Source organism: Scyliorhinus torazame, chromosome 3 (genome assembly GCF_047496885.1).
Source record: "Scyliorhinus torazame isolate Kashiwa2021f chromosome 3, sScyTor2.1, whole genome shotgun sequence".
NCBI classification, from domain to species: Eukaryota; Metazoa; Chordata; class Chondrichthyes; order Carcharhiniformes; family Scyliorhinidae; genus Scyliorhinus; species Scyliorhinus torazame.
Window position 1 is genome coordinate 283363309 of NC_092709.1, and position 19142 is coordinate 283382450.

Sequence of the window (19142 nt, forward strand, 5' to 3'; positions counted from 1 at the left end):
TGGCTAAATTAAGAGCAGACACGGGACTGACATGGCTTAAGTTGCTCCCCATTGCCCTCTTTCAGCTGTGGGTTACACCTGCGGAACCGGCCTGGCTCTCTCCTGCTGAGATCCTTTATGGCAGGCCCCTTAGAACTCCCTAGAACCTGCATGTTCCCAGACTGGTTCAGTTTCACCATATGACTGAAGAAATGACTACCTATGTTCTAGCCCTCACTAAGGTCCTCAAGGAGCTCCATGGCCAGGTCCGCGAGGCTCACCCGCCACCGTCCCCATTCCCTAGCTCGCTTTCAGTTCAGCCTGGTAGTTATGTCATGATCAAAAATTGGACTCGGAAAGGGTCGGAGCCACGATGGGAGGGGCCCTTCCAAGTTCTCCTTACCACCCCCACTGCAGTTAAAGTGGAGGGGCGGGGTGCTTGGGTCCACCTCCATCACTGTAAAAAGGTCGGTCACTAACCTGCCTCCCTTCCCCAGCGCTGTTTTACAGGTGTGGAGCATGATGAGGTGGCTCCGCACCACCTGTGTAATCTTCGGCCTCGCCTCGCTTGGAATGACATCGCCGACGGACATGGAAAAGGGAAATATCATCTACATCTGTAACCCCAACCAAACTACAAGGACATTTCACTTATGCAGAGGTGACGTTCTTCGCTGCCCCCATATACGAGGACATGGTATCGACTCATGGAAGGTCATCAGGTTAACGGACAATGCAGGACTCATGAAGCAATTGCACCAGTCCCGGCGATGGGAAGGGAACATTACATGGATATTGCCTTGTTTTTGGAGTACATGTAAATTTTGTTTTGTATGTGTTAAGATTGGTGCCATAAAGGTCAAGTCAAACCATGCGGAGAGGGTAGGAAGAGGTTGTGAGAGAGAGAGGGGGACTAGAGAGAGGACGGGGCGTGTGAGGAGGGGAGTACAACTAGACCATAGGTTATCAGGAGATATACTTAATTCATTTAGGACCCAGAATGAGGGAAACCTGGGTAGTATGAATCTCTTCTACCAGATCTACCACCGCTTGTATGGCCAGGGACGGGTTGTCTGCTACCCGAACCCCGCAGTGGTGTCTAGGTTATTTTCTGTTTCACCGCTTTGGGGCACTCCCCAAACGGTGGTTCATTGTCAGCGTTCCGAGCCACCGCCCGAGCAAGTCACTTTTCCTTACGATACGGGTTCAGCACCACCGGCTATTTGCCTTCGCCTGCCTCGGGATAATTCCCACTCACAGTATGATAGGGTGCAATGGTGGAGGGCGTACATACCTAGCCACTTCACATCCAATCGAGACTCCCGGTCGTATGAGAATTGTTTCAGCAGTGACGGGTACGGCTGTTTGCTGGTAGAGGTGGAAACGAATATAACATGTCTGTTCCCCACCTGTACGGACAGGAGGTGTCTTTTCACTAAGGCATCTGGCCAATGCGTCTGTTACAACACCACCTGCGTTCCATTGAACGCCGGCCTCCAGCTCCTTTGTGGCTGGGCGAACGTATCTCATATCACTGTTGGGACTAGGGCTTTCCGCATTGCTAGGAGGCCCGAATGGGCGTTCCAAAGCTGGATAAACTGGGCTTTTGGGGGATCCCTACGCAACCGATATACTGATTGTGATGCTAGCCTGTACACGGAGCAAGGATACTACTTTTTTTTAATGACACAGCGACCAATGTTTTGTCACCCCCATTTCCCCACCAAATTGCTATTGGGACTCTAGTCCCTCCCACAGTCCCCTGCCCCTCGGCGTGGATGCTGCACAATCAGTTAGCACGCCGGGCAGTCTCAGCCGAATTCTGCGAGAACTGGAAAAAACCTCAGGTTCTCGCACCCAACCGGGGCCACTCAGCCGGATGGGGAATTCTGAGCGTCTTGACATTGGGAGGTGTGGGGGGTTCCTTGGCGGTTAGCGATAGGAATTATTTTATTTGTGGCCTTACCATCCTGGGAAACAAAACCTTGGGAGCCCTCAGGGCAATAACCAAGGAATTGCCTCAGCTGCGGTTGTTTGCCATGCAGAACCAGTATGCTCTTGACTATCTTCTGGCCCGTGAGGGTGGGGTATGCGCCATAGTGCAGGGCAAGTGTATCATGGGAGTTCAAGACCTAACCGCTAACATCACTAAATTTATGGATCGCATACGGGATCACCTGGACAGTATGCAGGACCCTGGCTCTTGGGGTAACTGGGGATTCGGAGGTTGGAAGGACTGGTTGATAAATATGGCCATGTATTTAGCAGTGGCACTCGGCTGCATCTTTGTGGGCCTGGCCATCCTTAAATGCGTGATGGGTAGAATGCAGGGTGCACTGGAACAGATAGACGCCCCAAGAATCTTGGCTGTTAGGATCCACAAGGGTGCAGCGGATGACGGGGGGCTGCAACAGGAATTATAAATGCAGCGACAAATCTTCTTAGATGAGGGGCCGTAGCTACGGATTGGACAGATAGGTTATCATGAAATGATAAAAGGAGGGAATGAAGAATTGAACAAACAAATGTAATATAAAATAGTTAGTTCAAATATTAGTTACAGTAATGTAGATGTGGGCCAGTCTACTAGTAGTGAGTTCACAAAGGACAAAGGACAAAGGAATTCAGAAAGCATGGCAAGGATGGGGAAAAGGATGCTGGGTAACAAGAGGCCCAGGGTTAAGGAATACAAAGTGAACCAATCAGGATGTATGGCCAGGTCAGGAGGGGTATAGGATGACCTATGGGAATCTTGTATGTGAAACTTGATGCCATTTGAATGTATTTGCAAAGATCTCTTTGTCTCCGACCTCACTCGGTTCGAGGGGTCCAGGAGACAGCTTCCGTGTTCTGAATCTCTGTGAAGCGAGTCAGCCTTGCAAGTTGGTTAAAATAAATAATACTGTACCTACAAATCCATCTCGAGTTTTATTGAGGCCAGACTGACGGGTAAAGAATTCAATATTGTCAGGGCTGGGTCTCAGGATCGGGGGCGGGCATTCCGGGAGCTGGATTGGGTGCTCCAGGGGTCTGGGTGGCTTCCCAGGCTGGGTGTTCTGAGAGTCGGGTGGGGTCCTAAGCAAGGTCGGGGTCAGACATCCAGGTAGGGCATCGTCCACTTGCAGGTCGAGGTCAGACTCGGGTCGCTGGAGGAGTCCTGTCGCGTCGGGTCATATGGGCGAGCCCATGGACATCGGAGGATCTTCAGACCTGTAAGTGAACATAAAAGAGAAAGGTTAGATATAATGTTAGTGTTAGAATTAAATTTGAAAGGTTGCTACGGTTATAAGAGATGTAGGAAGAGGATCTGTGGGAGAGAGCTTGCAGAGAGTCGCCATGCTATGGTGCCATCTTGATTCAGAGAACCCTGATGTCAACTGATATCCACTGTCCGGTAAGGAAAAAAGGGAGGCTTATGGCAGTTACCACGGGCTCAATACAGCAGAAGCCCTAGAGGAATATATAAAGTACAGGAGGTTACTGAAGAAAGAAATTAGGAGAACAAAGACGGGGCATGAAAAAGCACTGGCGGGTATAAAAAAGTAAAATCCAAAGATTGTTCATAAGTATATTAAGGGCAGGAGGTTAACCAGGGTAAGAGTAGGGCCCATTAGGGACCAATGTGGCAATTTGTATGTGAAACCGGAAGATATAGGTGAGGATTTAAATCAGTATTTTGCATCTGAGTTGACTACGGAGAAGAATGATGTTGGTATAGAAATCAGGGAGGTGCTTTGTGATTTACTTGAACGACAAAACTGAGAGGGAGGGAGGAGATATTTAACAGACCTAAAAGTAGATAAATCCCCAGGGCCAGATGAGATATATCATAGGTTGCTGTTGGGAGGCAAAGGAGGAGATCGCAGTGGCTCTGACAACAATTTCAAATCTTCCCTGGCCACAGGAGATTTGCCAGAGAACTGGAAGACAGCTAATGTGGGGCCATTATTTAAGAAGGGAAATCGGGACAAACCCGGAAATTATAGGCCAGTGAGTCTAACTTCAGTGGTAGAGAAACTACTGGAAATAATTCTGAGGGATAGAATTAATCTCCACATGGAGAGGCAAGGATTAATCAAAGATAGTCAGCATAGTTTTGTCAAAGGGAGATCATGGAGTGAATTCTCCACCTCCGCAGCTGCGTCTCCTCGGTGGCGTGCCGTCGCCGTCAGCATGATTGTCCACTCCCGCCGTCGGCCAAAGAGATTTCCCATTGTAACCCCGCCAGCAGAGAATTCACCCCCATATCTTACAAATTTAATTGAATTTTTTGAGGGGGTGACTAGGGGTGTAGATGAGGGTAGTGTGGCTGATGTAGTCTGCATGGACTTTAGTAAAGCTCTTGACAAGGTCCCACATGGGAGGCTGATGCAGACAGGGGTGTGTACAGTACTTTGCTTCCTGAAGTCAATGACCAGCTCTTTAGTTTTGCTGGCATTGGGGAATAGATTGTTGTCGCTGCACCACTCCATTAGGTTCTCTATCTCCCTCCTGTATTCTGACTCGTCGTTATTCGAGATCCGGCCCACTATGGTCGTATCGTCAGCAAACTTGTAGATGGAGTTGGAACCAAATTTTGCCACGCAGTCGTGTGTGTACAGGGAGTAGAGTAGGGGGCTAAGCACGCAGCCTTGCGGGGCCCCGGTGTTGAGGACTATTGTGGAGGAGGTGTTGTTGTTCATTCTTCCTGATTGTGGTCTGTTGGTCAGAAAATCGAGAATCCAGTTGCAGAGTGAGGAGCCAAGTCCTAGGTTTTAGAGTTTTGAGATGAGCTTGGCTGGGATTATGGTGTTGAAGGCGGAGCTGTAGTCAATACATAGGAGTCTGTTGTAGGAGCCCTTGTTGTCGAGATGCTCTAAGGATGTGTTTAGGACCAGGGAGATGGCATCTGCTGTGGACCGGTTGCGATATGCAAATTTCAGTGGATCAAGGCATTCTGGGAGTATGGAGGTGATGCGCTTCATGATCAACCTCTCGAAGCACTTCATTATGACTGAAGTCAGGGCCACCGGACGGTAGTCATTGAGGCACGTTGCCTGGTTCTTCTTTGGCACTGGTATGATGGTGGTCTTCTTGAAGCAGGTGGGGACCACAGAGCGGAATAGGGACAGGTTAAAGATGTCTGCGAACACATGTGCCAGCTGGTCCGCGCAGGCTCTGAGTGCAGGACCAGGGATCCCGTCCGGACCCACCGCCTTCCTAGGCCGATCTGACTCGGAAGCTGTGATGGTGGGTATGGGTGTGTTATGGGCTGCTGGAGTGCTCAACAGCGGATCGTTTGTTTCCTGCTCAAACCGAGCATAGACTGCATTGAGTTCATCGGGGAGGGGTGCGCTGCTGCTGGAGATACTGTTCGGCTTCGCTTTGTAGCCCGTTATGTTGTTTAGGCCTTGCCACAACTGCCGAGAATCTGTCACACTAGTCTGTGACTATGCTTGGTCTGATATTCTCTCTTGGCATCTTGGATGGCTTTGCGGAGGTCATACCTGGATTTCTTGTATCGGTCAGGGTTGCCTGACTTGACCGCCCCAGACCTTGGGATGGAGGGGCAGCTGGTTCGAGCCCCAGCAGCTCCTGCATCTTCTGGCTCTACCAGCCCTGGCGGTTCCCCATGTATGCACTATCGTGTCGACGCCCTCGGTGATGCTCCTCAGTGACTGGGACATGCTCTACAGCACCTCGTCAAGGACCACCTGTGACTGGGACAAGGTCTGCAGCGCCTCGGCCATGCCCATCTGAGAGTGGGACAGGTCCTGCAGAACCTCATGAATGTCGGCCTGATACTGGATGACTTGCCCCAGAGAGGCAGACATTCTGTCGAGACCCTCAGCCATGGCTGACACCGACGATGCGACGCTTTGGACATCTTCACTAATGGTGCTGGCATTGTACATTAAGTTCTCCGCTGCTGTCGCCACACTAGCAGTGTTGCCTCGGTAGCACACATTAACGGCGACATCTCCTGCTCCCATAGCCTCTGGGACTCCTCCCAGTGGCTATGGATCTGCTGGAGTGAAGCTGAAATCCCCCTCTGAAAGCCCAGGTTGGTCCCTATCGTCTCCATCAGCTTTCTCCGACTGCTGTGTTGCCTGGGGGTTCCTGCCTCCACCTAATGTGCATCATCAGCAGTGTGGTGCTCACCAGATTGTGCGTGATGCCTGTCCACTAACATGTCCCACAGAGGTGTGTGTATCTGTACTTGTGAAGGGCGGGGATGACAGCTGTGGCTCGACTATAATGATGGCATCCTCAGAGCTCTCCTCCAGGTTGGTCTCCTGGGAGGCAGGAAAGGATGCCGCACGGGATGAGCCGGCACTGCCTAAGAATGGAGATGTGGTCAGAGGGAGGGATGGGTCAGTCAGTAAGGCAATTCAACTCATGTTTGACAGGTCCTCTGGGTGTAGCCCAGTGGTTGCTCACCTCTGCGGTGACACTGAGGAGACACAGAGGAGACATCGTTATGTCACAGGGTGGGAAGGATGTGTGTGAAGGGAGGGTTTGGGGGGTGCTGAAGGGGAGGGGGATTGAGGGAGGAGGGTTGGGGACCGCATGGAGAGTTGGGGGTTAGATGCTCCCTTGCGGCGGCGGCGGGGGGGGGGGGGGGGGGGGGGGTGAGGGTGCATTGGTGTCGACTCACTCGTGCTGCCCGGTGTAGGTAGTTGACCTTTTTCAGAACTGGAGTCCTCCTGGTCACACACCCTGAGCTCACAGCCGCCACCACCTCATCCCAGGCAGCACTGGCTGCCCTATGGCCCACCCTCCGAGACCCTTGGGGGAACAAGACATCCTTCCTGGCCTGCACTGTGTCTGGGGGCCTCCCCAGGCCAGCGTCCCTGAATCTTGGGGCTGGTCTCCTCGGTGCCATTGATGCGAGCTAGCAGGGATTGGCTGAGCAAGTGCAGCTTAAGTGCTGCTCAACCTTGCTAGTGGGCGTGTTGATGAGCGGGGTCCCGGTGAATCAGTTGGCAAGCCTTAATTTGCGGCGACAAGCCCGTGAGGGCTCGTTAAGTGGATCAATTAACGTTGAATTGCATTGCCGGCCTCGCTGGGCCGAGCGCCGGGAAGTCCGTGGTAATTCCTGCTCGTTACCACATTTAAAAATTTTTCAAGAGAATCACGCCCTACGTGTGGGCTAAACCAGTGAGAAACTCCCCAGGGCCCAAAAAAATGGGTGGGAATCTCCATTCCACCGCACCTGTTTTCTGGTGCGATGCGCCCCCGCCGGCAGCAGATTCTCCGTCCCGGCAGCCAGACAATTGGATTGCCCAATGTGAGCACCCCCACGCCGTCGGGAAATCCGTGGGCGTGAGTGCGCTGCTGATGAAACGGAGGATCCCACTGACAGAGAATCCAACCAAATGACTAAGTGTCATTGAATAGTGGAGGGGAACTCGCTGGCAGAGCTGATGGGAAACTCCCTGAAAATCCCACCACAAGTGAACTTAGAAATTTTCTGCATGATCGCGTCCTATGATTCCATGACTTTAAGATGTGCAACAATTAATGACCCCAATATGAAAGTAATAATGGCTACTGTTCAGCTTTAGAAAACAATTTCAATGCTACAACGTTGTACAACCGAGCAAACAAACAACTTACAATGATGGTCAGCTCTTTCCAGATACAGTCGAGTTACCATTGAGATCTTTTTTTTTGTTCTGCTATTGAAACTACTTCTTTCTGATTTCAGGATGGAACGAGATGGCATGTTTGCACAGAAGAAAGCAGAGAGAGCAACTCTCAGGGTGCATTTAAGAGAAAAATACAGGCTTCCAAAGGTTAAAAAATACATTTTATAGATATTTGTTGTTAAAGCGAGGGAATGATAATGATAGACTGGTGTTAAGCATGTTATACATATTGTAGTATACGTAGATATATTGCTGTCCCTATCTTGCAGGGAAGGATGTAGCACTAGTCAATCTTACAAATCTTATAAGAAAAATACCATCCATATGAATTTCCTTAGGTATATTCATTTGGAGGATCACCAGAAACTCTACTTAAATGACTAAATGGGTTTTTTGCTGGTCACCTGTAGCAGGAGAAACCCAGAGGAAATTCCCAGCACCTATGAACAACCAGGTGATGTTCTGTTTGATTTGGAATACATCTATTTGCTTCCATATAACCTTTCAAGTGTTAAGATCAAAAAAATGGCTGTGAGGTCTATAAATCCAGGGTACTCCATAGGCCAATTATACTATATTGTAGTTTGGACTGACGTAAAGCAGTTTAATCTGTGCATTGATACAAGCTGCACAGTGAGACAACATCCAAGAGGTGAAACCCCATTGCCAGATATAGTGGTGTCGTTTGGTCATCAAAGGGTGAATGCATTGCATTTTGCCAATTGCTTGACTTTCTAAATAGTCATGTTCAACATTCCTCGGTCCTGTGTAATGTTGCCAAATCAGTGCTAGCACACGAAGGCTAGATAGTCCCCGCTTACTCATTCGCAGGGCAGCCGTAGCATTGTTACTCAAGTAACACAATGCTTTCACCACATTTTATTCCAACATACCTTCAAGGCATATTTCACGACTTCTACCCTATGCAACATTATAGTGTGCTATATGTTGGAAATGCTGTTATTAAGTTAAGTTGGCTCTTAATGAGTTAAATTCACAAGATAAGGGTCGAAGATGGATTAAGAGTCAACTGGCTAAGTCAGAACTAATGTATACTTCAGACAATGAAAGTTGTCCTAGATGTTACAATATTTGCTGGCATAGAATTGTACAATGCAGATAGAAGCCATTTGATCCAATGTGTCTGTGCAGGCTCTTTGAAAGTTCCATCAATTAATCGCAAAACTTGCTCTTTCCCCAGAGCTCTGCAATTTTCCTTCCAAATATCTAATTCTATATCAAAATAAATCTCATAGATATAATATAAATCCGAGTTGAGATGATTTGATCCATTTGAGCTTGGGACAGATCGTTCTCAGGGTATAGTTAGATTCTACCTCCTTGGTCAAGATTCACAAAAACAAGAGAAAAATCCACGTTCAGAGCAAAGGAAATTGAGAGGAAATTTAATAGAGGTGTACAATCTGTTATCATTGTTATGGGCATCAGATGTGGTAGTCATAGGCTTGGACTTCCAGATAATTCTGGAGACAAAGCTTTGGTAAAATCTACCTTTTATTGAAAATCATACTAACAATGTTACTATAGTTACTTTAAAATTTACAGTGCAGAAAGAGGCCATTCAGGTTATCGAATCCGCACCGGTCCTTGGAAAGAGCACCCTATTCAAACCAACTTCTCCACCCCATTTGCGTAACCCAGTAACCCCACCTAACATTTTTGAACACTAAGGGCCAATTTAGCAAAGCCAATCCACCTCACCTGCACATCTATGTAACTGTGGGAGGAAACCGGAGCACCTGGAGAAAAACCACGCAGACATGGGGAGACAGTGCAAACTCCACACATGCAGTCACCCAAGGCCAGAACTAAGTCCAGGACCATGGAGCTGTGAGGCTGCAGTGCTAACCACTGTGCCATCATGCAGCCCATGCATAATAGAGATTCAGCACCAGGCTCTACAAAGAACTATCTATCTCCATACTCTGTTGTCAAATGATCTTACATCACTGATGAAGTAAACTATGGGAGGGATGTTCCACACACCCGTGGCGTGTTTCTTGGCAGCAGGAGGCAACCCGCCATTGGGGATCTCCCCACTGCTGTCAATGGGATTTCCCATTGAACTCACCCTCTGCTGCCGGGAAACCCACAATGGGAGTTTGCAGTCAACAGGACCGGAAGATCCCACTGGGAGAATGGCTGGAAAATCCCACCCGCCCAATATACATATATTAATTTGTTAATAATTTGTATATAATTTATACAAAGCTGACTGACGCCTTACCCACCCACTCTAAGATTGGGAGTGGGACAGGAAGGCTGGGGGAAAACCATCCACGGGGTAGGGAAATGGGGGTGGGGGAAGTGTAGGTAGGATAAGTGTAAAATTCCCCCATGACTCTTAATAATTGTTAAGCTGAATACCGAAGATTTTTAGCTACAATTAAGCAAAGTGATTAGTACTCAAAAATACATAATTAAGTTGCAAACCACTTGTAATTTTAACTTTATCATGCAGCCAAATTGAAGTGTATTAAGATTTCTGCTGATTTGAATAAGAGGTTTATTGTATGTAGCAGAATTGGAATCCCGGAACACCAGGCCTCAAGATAGGAAACTATTTGCTTGAATCTTCTCATGTAGATATTTCAGCTCCTGTTGCTGCCTTTACTGACTTCAAGCACATTACTGTTTTTTTAAAAAAATGTGGATATTACCAGATGGTTTTAACTCCAACAACAACAAAAGCAAACTGCAGATGTTAGGAAATTGAAACAAAAACAGAAAATGCTGGAAACATGCAGGGTCAGGCAGAATGTTTTACATGTGGATCTCTCCTCAAAACGGGAAGGTCCTATTGATGAATAGTATTTAAAAGAGAGCAGAAGAAGAGACGTGAGGATGGACAAAAAATACAAAAACATCCTTTTTAAATGCTGTTTATCTGTAATATCTCCCAGTTCATAGAATTTACAGTGTAGCAGGAGGCCATTCGGCCCATTGAGTCTGCACCAACTCTTGGAAAGAGCACTCCACTTAAGCCACCCTATCCCGTAACCCAGTTACCCCACCCAATCTTTTTTTTTTGGACAATAAGGGCAATTTTCCATGGCCAATCCACCTAACCTGCACATCTTTGGACTGTGGGAGGAAACTGGAGCACCCGGAGAAAACCCACGCAGACATGGGGAGAATGTGCAGATTCCGCACAGACAGTGACCCAAGCCAGGAATCGAACCTGGGACCCCGGAGCTGTGAAGCAACTGTGCTAACCATTGTGCTACCGTGCCACCCCATGGTAGCATAGAGCCCATGTCGAAAGTATAAACGTGTTAGCCCTCTCCATTGATACCAATTAAACTGTGTGTTTGAAGTTTCTTTTTCATCTCAGACCTCCAGTACCTGCAATTATTAATTTAAAAAATGTCTTAAGTTTGTTTTCTTTTAAAAAATACAGAATCATATAAATAATAATGGATTCGGTAGTGTAACATGAATGGAATCACAGCAGAACAAAATATCTATCAAAAAGAACATTAACCAGTTAGGTAATGTCCTTGACTGCAACCGATGTGGCAAAGAGACAGAAGAAACCACAGGAGTAAGGTCAACTCGGGACCTGGACCAATGCATTCTACAGAGGAGAAAAAATATATGCTGGCAGAAAAGCTTCTCAAACTGAGAAAGCCCAATCATAGGAAAAACAAGAGAGTTCGCCAATCCTTACTGGAAGATCACACAACTCCTGAAGTAAAGCATTCTCAGCCCTAAGCCACATTCTGAAATCTTGAGAAGTTAAAGCACAAACAGCTAAAATCGATCTGGAGATTCTCTCGTGAAATAATATGAGATGGCCAGAGAACCAGCATGAATGGCTAAAAGTTATTTCAAAATTATTTTTTATTGCTAGGGTAAAAGAGTTATCGTGCACAATTCTCCCAATCCACAACTAAGTGCTTTCGCCACTGGGAGAACCAGCGCAATTCCTGCTGGTGCGAGGAGTGAACCTGATATGCCCAATCTCAAAATGCTGCTGCAGTTCCCCCAGATCGCTGACAGCAACCCCCCCCCCCCCCGCACTCAGTACCCCATTTCAGCCCTCCCCCATTCTCCCCCTTCAGCCCTCCCTCATTACCCTCCCTCACCCTCTAGTTCCCCCGTTCAACTTCAAGACCCTCCTCAGCCTCCTCCCTTATACCCTCTCCTCACCCCGCTAGTCCTCTGAGTTAGTGGTTTAATCCCCCATTGCCCCCTCATCCTGTTCCCCCTTCAGCCCCTTTCATTCCCCCGGCAACTCCCCCCATCCCACCTTCAGTCCCCCGCAATTCCACCTTTTCTGTCCCCGCCCCTTGGCAGTGCCAACCTGCCATCTAGCAATCCGAAGGGTGGAATGGGGCAGCTACCCTCCCAAAAATTGCTTCCAGAGTGGCGAGAAGGGTCCTTCCTGGGAGGCGGGGGGCCAGGGGGGCTTGTGCTGGGCTTCAAAGTTTTACACTTTTAGGCATACACACAGGCTTTCATATGGCTTAGAAATTAGACATTTTTTATACTTAGAGTTCTGGCATCTTCCAGTAAGAGTTGCCGATCCCTTTTGTCATTGATCTGAATAATTTACAGAACAGCTGTGGGTGCTGCTGCTGCTCTTTCTTGGAAGCACTTGAGAGCAAGGAGACAGCCTCATAAAAAAACTGCTGTTAGGAAAACATCTGCTTCCATGAGTTAATGGATCCCTGCAGAGCTATATAAATAAACAATCCGAATGACTTTTGAATCTGACTCAACTTGTCAATCAGAAAACTTTTAGAAAGCAATGGGGCATGAAATTGAATGTAAATAATGCAGGTCAAAGCTTTTAAGTTTCTCAGCACACATTTCTATATTTTAAACAGCAATGAAATTGACTGAGAAAACCACTTCAAAGCTTTCCAGCACTTTAAAGGGATTAATTTTGCATTCATCTCACAGACCTTTAAACCTGGCATACTGACATCATTTAAGGGGTATAAATAGGGTCATTTTCACTTTATTATGAGAGATATGTATTTCTGTGATACTGAGTAACTGTTTAAAGGGATTGGGGGTACAGATGGGATAACTTTCACTTTATTATGAGAGATGTGTATTTCTGAAATACTGAGTGACTGTTTAAAGGGTTTAGGGGTACAGATGTGAACACTTTCACTTTATTATGAGAAAACTTACATTTTTAGATACTGAGTGACTGTTTAAAGGTTGCAGATGGGTACAGCAGTAAACAAGTTCCAACCCAGGAAAGACCTTGGCCTGAGCCCCTCCAGCCCAGCACAAGTCCCCCTGAACCCCACCTTCCCTGAAGGACATCTCTCGGCACTCTGGAAGCAATTGTCGGAAGGATACTTACCACCTTGCCACCCCTTGGACTGCAAGCCACCAAGTCCATGTTCCTCAGGACTTGTAATAATGCACACCAGCAGGACTCTTGGCTGGGAGTGCCTGGAGCATCCTGCCCATCAATTAGATGCTAAACAACATATTTCCACAGGGCTGGGGAGGGAAGCTCATCGGGCATTGGGAAACCCGTTATTGACGGTGGGATGGGCCGGGAGAGTCGTGACAGGTTTGATGCTCGACACAAATCCCAATTTTGGCCTGATGTGAGATTCAGTAGGCCATCGTGATTCTTGCATCTAGCGGGCGGCCCCAGAGTATTGTAGCCATAGAGTTATTCAAAATTTGGAATGAGTTGTTTCCAGTTTGGCAAATGGTCCAATTTTGAAATTTATATAAGAATTCCGTCAATGCAAGACAAAGAAGCAACAAACATTAGAAATGAAGAATCAAGCTGTTGACTATTATTGGTAGTTCCTAGAACAACAGTTCTTTGAGGATACAATGGTGTAGCAGTAACATTACTGGACTAGCAATCTTGAAGCCCAGGCAAATGCTTTGGGGACCTGGGTTCAAATCTCATCATGGCATCTGGTGAATTAAACTCAATTAAGAAATTGAGAAGTGAAAGCTAGTCTCAGTAAAAGTGACCATGAGACATTGGCAATTGTTGTAAAAAGCCTCTGGTCCACTAATGTCCTTCAGGGAAAGAAATCTGGAGGGTTGGGGGTCGCATGGAGAGTTGGGGGTTAGATGCTCCCTTGGGGGGCATTGGTGTCTACTCACTTATGCTTCCCGGTGTAGGTCATTGACATTTTTTCAGCACTGGAGACCAGTCCTCCTGGTCACACTCCCCGAGCTCACAGCTGCCGCCACTTCATCCCAGACAGCACTGGCTGCCCTATGGCTCACCCTCCGAGACCCTTGGGGGAACAGGATTTCCCTCCTGGCCCCACTGCTTCTAGGAGCTTCCCCAGATCAGCGTCCACGAATCTTGGGGCTGATCTCCTCGGCGCCATTATTGCAAGCTGACACTGAGAAAGTGAAGCTTAATGCTGCTCGAGCTTGTTCGCGGGGGGGCTGGCAAGCACAGTCCCGGCAAATCAGCTGGCGAACCTTCATTTACGGTGAGAAGCCTGTGAGGCCTTGTTAAGTGGACCAATCGACGTTAAATTTTGTTGTTGGCCTCACTGGGCCGAGCGCTGGGGAGCTTATGACAATTCCTGCTTGCTGCCACACTTAGAAGTATTTTCAGAGAATCGTGCCCACAATGTTTTTGCCCCAACTACTTCCTATGGTAATGAATTCTACAGACTTACCACTCACTGGGTGAAGAAATTTGTCCTCCTCTCTGTCCAAAATGGTGTACCACGTATTCTCAGGCTGTGCCCCTGGTTCTGGACACCCCCACCGTCGGGAACATCCTTCTTGCATCTACCTTGTCTAGTCCTGTTAGAATCTTATAGAATTCTATGAGATCCCCCTCATTCTTCTGTACTCCAGCGAATACAATCCTAAACGATTCAATCTCTCCTCATTCATCAGTCCTGCCATCCCAGGAAGCAGTCTGGTAAACTTTCGCTTCATTCCCTCTAGAGCAAGAACATCCTTACTCAGATACGGAGACCAAAACTGCACATAATATCCAGGTGTGGCCTCACCAAGGCCCCTTATAATTGCAGCAAGATATCCCTGCTCCTGTACTCAAATCCTCCTCCAATGAAACCAAAGAGAAAATGCTGGAAAATCTCAGCAGGTCTGGCAGTATCTGTAGGGAGAGAAAAGAGCTAACGTTGCGAGTCCAGATGACCCTTTATCAAAGCTAAAAGACTTGAAAAACAGCAGAGAAACTACCAGAGGCTTCTTTCCTCCTCCAATGAAGACCAACATACCATTTGCCTTCTCTACTGCCTGCTGCACCTGCATGCTTACCTTCAGTGACTGCTGTACGAAGACACCAAGTCTTGTTGCACATTCCCCTCTCCTAATTTATGGCCATTCAGGTAATAGTCTGCCTTCTCATTTTTGCCACCAAAGTGGATAACCTTGCATTTATCCAAATTATACTGCATCTGCCATTCATTTGCCCACTCACTCAACTTGTCCAAATCACACTGAAGGACCTCTGCATCCTCCTCACAGCTCACCCTCCCACTCAACTTTGTATCATCTGCAAATTTGGAGATACTACATTTTGTTCCTTCATCTAAATCATTAATATATATTGTGAATGGCTGGGGCCCCAGCACCGATTCCTGCAGTACCCCACTAGTCACTGCCTGCCAATTTGAAAAAGACCCATTTAATCCTACTCTTTGTTTCCTGCCTGCCAAGTAGTTTTCTATCCATCTCAATGCAGTGCCCCTAATCCTTTGTGCTTAAATTTTACACGCTAATCTCTTATGCAGGGCTTTGTCAAAAGTCCTCTAAAAGTCCAAATAAACCACATCAACTGACTCCCCCTCATCATCTCTACTGGTTACATCCTTGAAAGATTCCAGTAGATTTGTCAAACATAATGTTCCCTTCATAAATCAATGCTCACTCTGTCTGATTCTGCCACTGTTTTCTAAGTGTTCTGCTATAAAATCCTTGATCATGGATTCTAGAATTTTCCCCACCACTGACATCAGGCTTACTGGTCTTCAATTCTGTGTCTTCTTGTTGCCTCTCTTTTTAAATAGTGGAGTTATATTAGCTAATCGCCAATCTGTGGGAACTATTCTGGAGTCTGTAGAATCCTGGAAGCTGACCACCAATGCATCCACTATTTCTGGAGCCACTTCCTTAAGCACTTTGGGATGTAGATTATCAGACCCTGTGTATTTATCAGCCTTCAATCCAATCAATTTCTCCAACACCATTTCTCTAGTAATATTGATCTCCTTCAGTTCCTCCCTCTCACTAAACCCTGCGTTCCCCAACATTTCTGGTATATTATTAGTGTCCATATTTGTGAAGTCAGAGCCAAAGTATGTATTTAGTTGCTCAGCTATTTCTTTGTCGACCATTATAAATTCCCCTGTTTCTGATTATAAGGGACCTACATCTGACTTTACCAATCATTTTCTCTTCATGTACCTAAAGAAATGTTTGCACGTTCCATGCAAGCTTACACCCGTGCTCTATTTTTCCCTTAATCAATCTCTTGGTCCTTCTTTGCTGAATTCTAGACTGCTCCCAATCCTCAGACCCTTTGTTTTCTTGGCCAATTTGTATGCTTCTTCCTTAGATCGAATACTCTCTCTAATTTCCCTTGTAAGCCATGGATTGGCCACCTTTCCTGTTTTACTTTTGTGCCAGACAGGAATAAACTACTGTTGCACTTTCCCCATGCACTCTTTGAATGTTTGCCATTACCTATCCACAGTCATCCCTTTAAGTAATGTTTCCCAATTGACCATAGTCAACTCACACCTCATATCATTGTAGTTTCCTTTATTAAGATTCAGGACCCTAGTCTCAGAATCAATTACTTCACTCTCCACCTTGATGAAATATTCTATCAAATTATGGTCACTCATCCCCAAGGGATCTCGCTCAACTAGATTGCAATTGATTCCGTCCTCATTAGACAATACCCAGTCTAGGATGACCTGTTCTCTAGTTGGTTCCTCAACGTGTTGGTCCAAAAACCATCCCATATAGACTCTAGGAATTCCTCCTCTATGATATTGCGACTAATTTGATTTGCCCAATCTATATGCAAATTATAATCACCCAAAATTACAGATGTTCCTTTAATGCATGCAACTCTAATTTCCTGTTTAATGCCATTCCCACTATCACAACTTCAGTTTGGGGGTCTGTATAAAACAGCCACTAATGTTTTTTGCCCATTGGTGTTTCTCAGTTCGACCCATACTGATGGCGCATTGTTGGAGCTAATATCCTTCCTCACTATTGCATGGCATGGTCACATCATTTGGACAGGTTAATTGTGAAAGGGAGCTGTCAATTGATTCTTGTCGGCAGCTCCCAAGATCCATCAGCACTTAGACAGTGGTAAACATATCCTTGAATCAAGTTCCTAATTTCAAATTCATATATTTGTATTAAAAGGATGTTACTTGCCCTCTGTTAAAACTAACAACGCTTTTTTAGATGTTGTGTTATATTTGTAATTGTTTAAGGCATGGACGAGCATTTACATCTGTTGATTGAGGTCTAGCCATTGCTGTAACATCAAACTTAGGGGCACAATCATTATGAAAAAATTGTTGGTCATTATTTTAAATTAATTTGCAGACAAATAGCAAAGGATGATAAATTATGTCTAAATAAATCAATGTGTCACTTCCAATTGATGTTATTGTCTATTCAACTTTTTCTTCCTGCCCCAAAAAGTTGCTATGGGTCTTTCATCAGGAGATAATCCTTTAATCCATGCTTGCTTTCACCTTTTAACTGTGGCAGAGGTTTTGATATAGTATTTTCCATTTACACAAGAAAGGTGCAAGTTATAAAACAGGACTGTCCGATCAGCTATTACAATCATAATCTGCAAACACCTTTATTGCAGACAATGAAGAATGATAGTTACATTGGTGATCTTTTGATAAAAATGCTATTCTTTTCTATTTCAGCTTCCAGCAGATAGATGCGTGTCCAATGCAAACAGTCCTTAAGCAAAAGCCAAGAATAACACACCTACAGTATCCCTTTCCTCTCCCGCCCTTTCCTCCGCATGGGTTCTTGGTTTTGTAAAAGTGTCATTTCTGCACATTTCTTAAGTTATACATTATAATATTTAGTACTATTCATATAAATGTGTGTCCTAAGACTTTAAAGTTTTTTTCAAAACTCATAATTCAAGGAGTCATCACAGATTAAGCTTCTCTCTCAACAGTAAGAGAAAATCAGGAGCAAGCTATATACAGAGATTCAAAAATGCATGTTATCAGTTTGCCATATTATATTCATTATACTGACAGACTTCTGCTTGTACAGTGTGAACAGGATGAGAATCAAATACAAATGGCCAGAGAGGATGTTGATCTGCCAGAAGAGCTGAGGAAGATGGTAAACGAGGACGAGGAGGAAGAAGATGGCAAAGAATCTTTCATTGGACAAATTCATAACCTCCAGACTATGGATGTCGATCAAATAAAAGAAAAGGCCCAGGCAACATTTAGTGAAATAAAACAGGCTGCTGAACAGAAGTGCTTCCTAATGTGAGCCAGTGTTGATTCCTGAACTTTCAATTCAAGTAAAACATCTAATAAAGTTTGTAATCATGCACCTCACACAGGATGTATCTGTCCAATATGCATTCTTGACACAGTGTGAGGTTGTTAGTATAACACCTGGGGCATAATTTTCCAGACAATACATGAATTATTGACATAAGACGTGTATACGCATATGGTACAACAAGAAGCATTTTTCATAGAAGAACTGTCAAAAGGTAGACATGATGCTTTTTAAAACTATTTTTCTCCCAAAGGATGCCTTGTGAAAAGAGTGAATATGCAATATCTTACATTTTGTGTAGTGGGATTTGGACGAAATTAGTTTATTCTGTGGGTTAATGCATTGTGTTGGAATATGTGATCAAATAAATGATTTGTCCACCTATGATGGCAAAATTTTAAATGATAAGAGATGACCATTCTCCTTAATTAGTACAAATTCGCATTATTGAATAATCTCATCAAAGTTATCTGTACAAATAAATATTAGAAATCATTGGTGCAAAAAAATGACTCTCTAAATTTGAAACATTGGTTGAAATGGAATAAGTATAAAATTTTCATTTAATGTGTAATCTGGATGAACATAGATCTCAGGGTTATTGTGGTGGCCAGTTCTTTGCAGTGCCATTCATTACTTTGATCAAGAGAACACTCAAAGAGAAATCCACCAACACATTTTAACGTGGCCTATAGGAAAATTGCACTTCATAAAAGTTGTTAGAGCATGAAAATACAGAAATGTTTGGCAAGTTTAGAACAAACCATGCATAATCGCCATGCCATTCATGGTTTCCTGTTGATGTGACAGCTTAAGCTTGTAACTAATCAAACTAGAGCAAGCATCGGGCTCCGATTTGAAATATTTATTTGTTCCAAACAGTGTTCTATTGATGTTGACCCTGATCGGGACAGGATAATCTCTGGACTGAAAACAGAAATGACAAAAGCAAAATGCTTGATAGATTAATAAGGAATAACTTTTAAAATGAGTTACTAAGCCATTGCA

At 45.4% G+C, this 19142-nt stretch overlaps 1 protein-coding gene across 1 annotated transcript in view; it reads left to right on the top strand.

The window, feature by feature from the left end:
• Positions 1 to 18519, top strand: part of cplx4a (complexin 4a) — a 108998-nt gene extending 90479 nt beyond the window's left edge. The window contains exons 2-3 of the mRNA XM_072497963.1: positions 7670 to 7757; positions 17892 to 18519. Of these exons, the coding sequence (XP_072354064.1) occupies positions 7670 to 7757; positions 17892 to 18119 (316 nt within the window). The 3' untranslated portion in view covers positions 18120 to 18519. The remainder of the gene's footprint in view (positions 1 to 7669; positions 7758 to 17891) is intronic.
• The last annotated feature ends 623 nt before the right edge of the window (positions 18520 to 19142 follow it).